Below are 10,008 nucleotides of genomic sequence, written 5' to 3' on the forward strand. Positions count from 1 at the left end.
TTCTGACTATGCTGTCTGTGTTGAGTGCTCAGTGGATCTGCGCTCGACAGTGCAGCCTAGGCGGAGTAGTCGAACACAGATTCACTGAGCGCTCAACACAGACAGCATCGTCAGAAGGAAAATTGATAAAATAAATTACAAATGTTGTATTGTTCGATACATATGCGTACCGAACCGAAAGCACTGTATCGAACGGTTCAATATCGATACGAATATCGTTGCACCCCTAATATATATATATATATATATATATATATACACATATATTGTTATGATCCAGTGTTGTGTTTGTTTTGTGTTACTCTTCCCACCAGAGGATGGCTGTGGGTTTTTGTTTTCCCCTTTTCTCTCTTAGGAGGTGGACACCTGGGCGTGCCTGCTGGGGATCTGGGTGGAGTCTCGGCCTATCCTCGGATTGGATAATTGACTAATAACCTCCAGTTTTTAACTACCAGATGACAGCCACCTGGTTCCTCTCTCCTAACCTCCACCATTCAACCAAGAATCGTTACAGTGTAGAGTTTCTTTGACAAAGTGATTAGCCATATATATATATATATATATATATACATATATATATATATATATATATATATATACACACACATATATAAACAGGTGAAATTAATTTTCGATATGAAGTATTTATTAATGGATTGATAATTCATTTTGAAATATTGATTTAAAAATAGTGTTTTTATTTTAAATGATAAAATAATAAATTACTTTAGTAATGTTTCGATACACGTGGCTCTTGTGGTCCTCCATAGCTGATGAGAGTGAGCGATGATGCTAATGACATCAAGATGTTTTCATTACTTCTGAACTTCATAAATTTGCCTCCAACAAACCCCCCAAAAAGAAATCCAGAACTAAACGTGAATCTGAGCATTTTTAAAGAACACACACTGAAAAGACACTCAAGTAAAAAAAAAAAAAAAAGTTTCTTCCTGTCTGAAGTTAGTCGTTGACCAATGAAAACGCTCTGAGCATTTAATTCATCAAAGGAACATGAAATCATGATTATGTTTGAAATAAACTTCATAACTCAGCCGCTGAAATCACTAGGTGAAGTGTACAAACACAACTACTTTGTCATTGTGAGGCCGAGGCATTAGCACTCGGTTTCGGGCTGGTTTCGGACTGATACACTTGTGTCTGTTCAGCTGATAATTCCAGGTGAACGTCTTGAGACAAGTACTGCAGCTGAAGTTCTTCTCCCCACTGTGAATTTTCATGTGAGCGTTCAGGGCCGAGCGGCAGCTGAAGGGCTTGCTGCACTCGGAGCAGCTGAACGGTTTCTCTCCCGTGTGAAGCGTCATGTGGTTCGTCAGCGCCGCCTTCTCCATGAAGCATCGGCCGCACTCGGAGCAGCTGAACGGTTTCTGGCCCGTGTGAGTCCAAAGGTGTTTTTTAAGACTTCCGCTCTGAACGAATCTTTTGTCGCACTTCGGACAACCGAACGGTTTCTCTCCTGTGTGGCTCCGTTTATGCCTTAACAGGTGTGCCATGCGCTTAAACGATTTCCCACATTCGGTACAGATGAGCGCTTCTTCGCCCGAGACACATTTCATATCCCCTGCGAGCACTTTGCTTTCTTCCGAGCTTGAAGGTTCACTGCTCTCCTCCAGATCTCCTTCATGGACCTCCGTCTCCATGTCCTTGTCCTCAGGATCTAAACCTGGATCTGGTGCTGGTCTGCCAGCATCCTCTCCTCCCACAGAGTCTCTGCGCTTCTCAGTCAGGGTGTGATGAAGCTTAGAGGACTCAGGTTTCTCTTCATCCTCTTCACTTTTTACAGCAACAGGACTGAATGTGAACTTGATGATGTCGACCTCCTCCTGTTCCTCTTTGATGAATACTCCCTCCTGCTCCTCTTCATCACCAACTATTACCTTCTGGACATCTGGAGGTAAACCTGAAACACAGACATTAACACTGACATTACTCAGTGTCACTGAAACCACAAATACTACATGCAGATGATTTGTGACAGCTTGGACTTGTTATTAATCTGCTTGGTTGCACTGTATTCACCATCTGCTTTAACACAGTTTGCAGACACAGCAGTGGACACAGGAGGGAAGTAAAGCAGACGCCCAAGAAACACTTCCACTCAGACGTAGAGTGGCACAAATGTGTTTCATACACTGAGCACACATACAGGTTTTATTGAGATTACTTATTTTATGTTTCTATGATGAAGTGAAGAATGATCGGAAGCATTTCATAAGATTCAAAGACCTTTATTGGAAAATAGAGCCAGGATTTACAGTGGTGAACCCTCTTCTTAACTTCAGCTGGATATCAGCTTCAGGACCAAGTCCTGATTGATGGACATCATTCCTGCCTCCTCAGAGCTCCAAGCTGATCTTAGTTTTCCTTTTAAAGGAATGCTTGGCTCAGCAGAGCTCTGACTGTTTGTCAGCCTGGCTACAGTGCTGCAGAGAAATCTAGGCTTGTTCTTATTTCCTTCAATCAGTGAGATGTTCTAGGTTTAAAGGGGGCTTTTTTATGAAGCAGCAAACTGGCTCTCCAGGCTAAATGATGATCTTCTAAATTAGCATGACGCCATTTCTTCTCCAGATGCGCATTTGAGAATTATACCAGGGTCAAGTACTTCTAATCTGAGGCTTTCTTTTTCACAGGAGCTACAGTATCTAGAGTTGTACGCAGTGAAGAAGTAAAACTATTAGCAAGATAATCGACCTTTGTGGGAGTTCTAGCTGCTCTACACTGTGTTGGCACGAGGCACTGAAGATCACAACAGTGGAGGAAATATATCCTTACACTTAGTTACAGCGCTTTCAGAAAGACATCTTCCTTCTCTCACCCCAACCAATCACAGCAGATGGCCCCGCCCCTCCCTGAGCCTGGTTCTGCTGGAGGTTTCTTCCTGTTAAAAGGGAGTTTTTCCTTCCCACTGTCGCCAAAGTGCTGCTCATTAGGGGTGGGGGAAAAAATCGATACTGTGTAGTATCGTGATATTTTGTTTGCTAATAATGTATCGATGCAGGGACAGCAGAAATCGATATTTTGTTACAAAAAAGGTTTCTGTGCTCTGACTTCAGAGCATGTTGATCCTTTTTCTGAGCAAGAATCCTGACATTCCTTCACTGTCCAAATGTGTTTAACTTTTTTTTGGCAGCAATAAACACGACAGTTTACTTATTTTAATTTCAGACATGTCTTATTTTAATTAAGTTTAAAACTTTTTTATTTAATGTAAAATTATATTTTGTTTTAATTTACTTTCAAATTCTTCAGTTGCTGAATGGGCTGCATAGTTTTCATAAATAAATAATAATAATATAATATATTATATTATTATAATAATATAATAATAATAATAATAATAATAATAATAATAATAATAAATAAATAAATAAAATTGCAATAATATCGTATCGTGCGTTAAGTATTGTGATAATATCGTATCGTGGGATGTATAGTGATTCCCACCTCTATTGTTCATAGGAGGTCACATGATTGTTGTATGTATGTATTATTGTAGGGTCTACTGTACAATATATAGAACCTTGAGGGAACTGTTCTTGTGATTTGGCGCTGTGTAAATAACAGTGAATTGAATCTACTCCTGTGTAATCCAAAAATATAAAAATAAAATACATGTTATTGCATTAAATCTTCTTTTCTTCTATTTTCCTGCTGGAGAAGATCCAGTATAACCTTTTCCCTCCTCCTTAGGATTTCTGTGACCAAAACTCTCTAATATCAGCTGAACTTAAGTAAACACTGAATAATCACAATCCTAAAAGCTGCAATACAAAAACAGACATTACTAATGCAAACTAAAACATACAGAGCCCTACAGAAACTTTGACCAGGCGTTTGGACCTGCCTCAGTCTGGAATAGCCAAACTCAAAATGTACCCATCTGGACAGCATGATGGAGCTCTCTGTGTTATTGTTGGGTCTAGAGCAGGGCGATATGACCAAACATATTTATCACGATATACATTTGAAAATTTGCGATAACGATATAACTGACGATATAATTGACACCAGACAAAATACTTTACAACTCCACAACTTTATTAGTGCAAAAAACCCATCAATGTATTTTCACTTAAACAATCAGCTGTTTTTTATCTGCATTAAAGTTATATAAAAATGTAACAGTGCAAATTCTTTGCTGACAGTTTAACCAAAAGGCATTTCCAGTGGAAACTGGCCGACATATCCTCAGCATAACCATGTGTAATATCCACAAAACTTAAAAAGAGGTTATACACACACAATATGGTAATATTATGTTGAAGCACAGTACGTATCACTCCGCGAGGCTCCGCCTACGATGCCGTAATGCTCCCACAATCCATCAAGCGGTGCGGCTTCGTAGCTTAGCAAAGTTTTACTAAAACATTTGACAGATTTTCGAGCGCCGTGCACATAAAATCGTTTCCAGGTCAGTAAACACAACCAGAGTTCATACATAAGGCACACGGGATTATAAGGGGCTCTGTCGACTTTCAGAAAAATCAAAGTATTGATTTTAAGTGCGCCGTATTTTCCAAACAACACGGTAATAACGACGGCCCGCTAAGATAAGATAAGATAAGATAAGATAAGATAGAACTTTATTAATCCCTCGGGTGGGTTCCTCTGGGAAATTTGATTTCCAAAAAAGCACAGCACCGACAGAAGTTACAGAGTTACAGAATATTATACACACACACACACACACACACACACACACACACACACACACATATATAAATACAGAGACAATATAAATAAAATATACGAAGGGGATAAATAGAATAAATAGGAATAAAAAATAAAAATACAAGTGAATTGCACATTTCAAGTATTGAGGTCTATTGCGCTAGCATGCGCTACCAAAAATAGTGCTTTGTTGTGTATCTGACGGACGAAAGCTAAACCAGTTCCACACCACTGAAGCTGCAGCATTTTTACAAACCAGTTCTGGTTCATCCGTTTCATTCAACGATCCGCTTTCACCCTTCTCATTCTCTGTTGCCGCCATGCTTTTTCCGCCATGTGCGTATGAAAACAAAGGCTCTGCACATGCGTGTTTTACCCATATTCTATTTTATATTGCCTTTTCTTATCGTTGCCCAACATTACGATATGGTACGGTATGATATGTCCCAGCCCTAGTTGGATCTTTAACTTACTGTATAAAGCACCTTAAGGCAACTGTTGTTGTGATTTGACACCATATAAATAAAATTGAATTGAACTGAAAAACGCAAAAGTGATAACTAAATGGCTCAGAGATTTAACATTTGGATCCATGGCCTGGAAACTCCCAACATCTTAATCATCAATCATAATTAAACCAGTATTTAAAAAGCAGAAGCCCAACTGAGGCAGCAATGATCTCCACTCAAGAAAGGTCAGCACTGTAAACACAGATTCTTCACACCATACCTGTGCGATATGACCAAAATCTCATATCCCGATATAAAATATTTATCATCCCAACAGCGATTGCATTTGTCTCTAACCATCAGGAACCTTCACGTTAACTTTTATCGAATGGAAAAGTGTTAGCGTTCATCCTGCAGCTTCACTGTGTTTGTTATGCTAACATAGCTGTGTCGCTAGCGATCACGTGGCACATCATTATATACCAGCTAGCCCAACTTCAGTAACCCTACAAACGTCACTGCTGTTTAGTTTCCTGTCTTCATTTATGTTGGAAGTGACAGCAGAGCTGTACATTTGAATGTTTCAGAAATCTCTCAGTCAGAACATGCTTTAACATGCTTAGGTAACTAGCGAAACTAGTGAGCTAACTTCCGCTAGCTTCCTGCTAACTTCTAACTCTGTTAAATGTCATAAATTCTGTTTTCATGGATGCCTGGAAGTTAAACTTCATAGTTACACCTGGTAAAGCAGCAATGATGATCATTTTATTAAAGATGAAAGAATTTAGACAGTTTTTAACTCTCAGTGATGCCGCAGTGTTCGTTTGACTTTGGGACCTGAAGAGACGGAGTTTAGGACCCAGATTACCATGAGACACCATGAGACCGGACAGTGTGCGCACCGCGGATGACGTCAGTGCGCACACTGTGTCTGAGGAGGATGTGCGGAAGTGCTTCAGGAAGGTGAACGCACGCAAAGCTACTGGTTCGGACGGGATTCCCGGCCGCGTCCTCAGGTCATGCGCGGCTCAGCTGGCTGGAGTGTTCACGCACATCTTCAACCTTTCCCTCTCTCTGTCTGTAGTCCCAGCCTGCTTCAAAATGGCCACCGTCGTCCCTGTACCCAAATCCTCCACCATCTCCTCATTGAACGACTGGCGACCTGTAGCCCTGACCCCCATCGTAAGCAAATGCTTCGAGAAGCTGGTCAGGGACTTCATCTGCTCTGCACTACCCGACTCACTGGACCCTCTACAGTTTGCATACCGCCACAACAGGTCCACTGATGATGCCATAGCCCTGACACTACACACTGCCCTGTCACACCTGGAGAAGAGAGACACGTATGTGAGGATGCTGTTTGTAGATTACAGCTCAGCATTCAATACCATCGTTCCCTCGAAGCTGGACAGTAAACTGCAGGATCTAGGACTGAGCAGCTCCCTCTGCAGCTGGATCCTTAGCTTCCTGTCTGACAGACGCCAAGTGGTCAGACTGGGCAGCATCACCTCATCCCCCATCACACTGAACACTGGTGCTCCACAGGGGTGTGTACTGAGCCCTCTCCTGTACTCACTCTACACCTACGACTGCACAGCCACTAACAACTCCAACATCATTGTGAAGTTTGCGGACGACACTGCAGTGGTGGGTCTTATCACCAACGGTGATGAGACGGCTTACAGGGAGGAGGTCAGCACCCTGACCCACTGGTGTCAAGACAACCATCTCACCCTCAACGTCGCAAAGACAAAGGAGTTGATAGTGGACTTCCGGAGGTGCAGAGAAGTACACACCCCCATCACCATCAACGGCGCTGCTGTGTAGAGAGTGAGCAGCTTCCGGTTCCTTGGAGTACATCTGGCTGAGGATCTTACGTGGTCAGTACACACAAACAAAACAGTGAAGAAGGCGCAGCAGCGCCTCTTCTTTCTCAGGAGACTGAAAAGATTCGGCATGAGCCCCCGCATCCTCAGGACCTTCTATCACTGTGCCATTGAGAGCATCCTCACTGGATGCATCACCACCTGGTATGGCAACAGCACCGCGTACAACTGCAAAGCTCTCCAGCGAGTAGTGCGGTGCTCTGAACGGATAATTGGAGGTGAGCTTCCCTCCCTCCAAGACATCTACAGGAAGCGCTGCCTGAGGAAAGCGGGGAGGATCATCAAGGACTCCAGTCACCCCAGCCATAAACTGTTCAGACTACTTCCATCAGGAAGGAGGTTCTGCAGCATCCGGTCCCGTACCAGCAGACTGAGAGACAGCTTCTTCCACCAGGCCATCAGACTGCTGAACACGTCATAGACACCTCAGCTTCACTACTGGAACTTTAACATTATGCACTCCATACTGTACAGTAATGCCACTGTTTTGCACATATTCAACTCTGTATATTTATATATTTTATTATTATTATTATTATTATTATTATTTATTTATTTATTTTACTATTTAATTTGTAAAAATGTGTATACACACACACACACACACACACACACGTAGGAAAATATTTAGTATACACATCCAGAAATGCATACACTATTATATATTGTACATATATTTATTAGTTTCAGGTTGGCCATTCTTGTATTTTGCTCGTTTGTGTTGTTGTGTTTGCACATCTCTGTTGCTTGTGGGGCTCGCACACAAGAATTTCACTCGCATGTGCTGTGCCAGTGTGCCTGCACATGTGATGTGACAATAAAAGTGATTTGATTTGAATTAGATTACTCCCAGATTTAAGAGCACCTTAGTCCGACAAATACGACAATAACCACGGCCGCTTGCATGTTCTGCAAAAAAATGTGCTTTGTCGTGTATCTGACGGACAAACACCAAACCAGTTCCACATCACTGAAGTTGCTCCATTTTTACAAACCAATTCTGGTTCATCTGTTTCACTCAACAATCGGCCATGTGCGTATGAAAACAAAGGAACTGCGCATGCGCGTTTTACTCATATTCTATCGCGATATTTCATTTTCTTTTCGTTGCCTAACATTGTACCGGTATTACTGTAAACAGTATAATATGGCCCAGCCCTAATTACATCCTTTACTGGAAAAAGCTGGCAGGACCCAGAGCACCTGATTAACAAACTCTGATGTTAGTTTTGTAGCTGCTCTATCCACCGCAGTTTGTTTTACAGAGAAAAATCTGCAGAAAATCTCCAGTCGTATTAACATATATTCAACTTAACTTAATATTAATCAACATATACACCATCAGTGCTGGCCTCTCTGCACTGGCTGCCTGTGTCTTTTAGAGTTCATTTTAAAATTCTTATGTTTGTTTTTAAATGTCTACACAGTCTTGCCCCGCCTTACCTCTCTGAGCTTCTTCATCCCCACATACCCTGTCGGTCTCTCAGGTCAGCTGACCAGCTGCTCCTGGAGGTACCGAGATCCAGGAGGAAGCTCAGAGGGGGCGGGGCCTTCTCTATTGTGGCTCCAAAATTATGGAATAATTTGCCCATGCATGTTAGAGAGGCCCCTTCACTGTCCACTTTTAAATCACGTCTTAAAACCCACTTTTATTCCTTGGCTTCTAACCTCAGTGAGACTCAGTTTCTCTTTTAATTGAAGTAGTTATTTAATTAATGATTTCACTCTTCTTTTATTTGTGTTTTATTTATATCTCATGTAATTTTATTTTACAGTTCCAATGTACAGCACTTTGTGTCAGCTGTGGTTGTTTTAAAGTGCTTTATAAATAAAGTTGATGATGATGATGATGATGATGATAACAGTTTTTGGACAGCACAAAAAGCACAGGACAAACTTCAGAATGCTTGCTTGTGGTCTCTGGTTATCAATGTTAGAAAGTGCTTGAACAGGTGCGATCGAAGCTTGTAGTAGATCACTTTATCATATACTAGCAGGTCTGTGCTGCTGTTCGTGGAAACTGCGGATGCCACAGTTGGAACACGAGTATATATAAACAAATGGCAGCATTTTAAGTATAATAGGGAGGCATCTGTGAGGCTCCGGCCTTCGGGCTGACAACGAGACTACACCCCACACTGAAGATAATCACTCTTTGACCTGCTGTCTTTAAATCCCCGACACGTTCTGCCGTGACTTCCTGAAATGTTCTGTTTACTGCTGCTGAACCCGACAGCCGCATCTGTAGCACGATGCTAACGTTAGCTTAGCAGCACTAGCACAACACTGAGCCTGTTTCCAGCAGCAGCGACTAAACTAACCTTCTCTTCTTGCCTCCATTTCCGCTTTTAAATCCACATCCGGTGGTTCACTGTGTCAGTCCACCTCTGCTCCGTCCACAGAACTGGACTCTGGAGAACTTTCTGGTTCCAGCTGTAATTCTCTCTGCTAAGCGAGAACAGCGTGAAGTCCGCTCAACTGGCCGCTATCACTTCCGGCACATTTTTCAAAATAAAACCACAACGCTAAAGCAAGCCCATGTCATCAGAATCCTTTATTAATCCACATGATCCCTAAGGAAATCATGTGGTTACTGTTGCTCCGAGACAACAACAGTAACAACCTGGACTAAGTTAAATATTACAATAAATTACAAAGTTGCAAAATTTAAGAAAGAGCTTAAGAAAAAGCTCTAATATATACAAAAAAAGCTTTATTATAAAAATCCAGAATATTACAGAGATTAAATATATATTATTGTCATTTTACTCTCAACTGTAAAACTTTGTTATTTTGTTATTTTGACTGGTAGAGGATGTGCAGATATTAAGGGTGTGCATTAGATGGAGATAGAGCCACAGGCAGGAGTGATTTCCTCAGTGGTGCATTTGGAAAATCTTAGTGTCTCACTGAACACACTCCTGTGACTGGCCAGCACCTCATGAAGTGTGACGCCACCTTATTAAGAGAATCCAGCTCCATCC

The 10,008-nt window shown here is 41.6% G+C and overlaps 1 protein-coding gene across 1 annotated transcript; it reads right to left on the reverse strand.

The window, feature by feature from the left end:
- Positions 1 to 624: 624 nt before the first annotated feature.
- LOC113014442 (gastrula zinc finger protein XlCGF42.1-like) lies at positions 625 to 9,529 on the reverse strand. Its single transcript, XM_026155983.1, has 2 exons — positions 9,346 to 9,529; positions 625 to 1,918 (listed from the first exon to the last, which is right to left on the reverse strand). The coding sequence occupies exons 1-2, from the start codon at positions 9,362 to 9,364 to the stop codon at positions 1,065 to 1,067; spliced, it is 873 nt and encodes a 290-aa protein (XP_026011768.1). The 5' UTR covers positions 9,365 to 9,529; the 3' UTR covers positions 625 to 1,064.
- Between the last annotated feature and the right edge of the window lie 479 nt (positions 9,530 to 10,008).

This window comes from Astatotilapia calliptera, chromosome 22 (assembly GCF_900246225.1).
Source record: "Astatotilapia calliptera chromosome 22, fAstCal1.2, whole genome shotgun sequence".
Taxonomy (NCBI): domain Eukaryota; kingdom Metazoa; phylum Chordata; class Actinopteri; order Cichliformes; family Cichlidae; genus Astatotilapia; species Astatotilapia calliptera.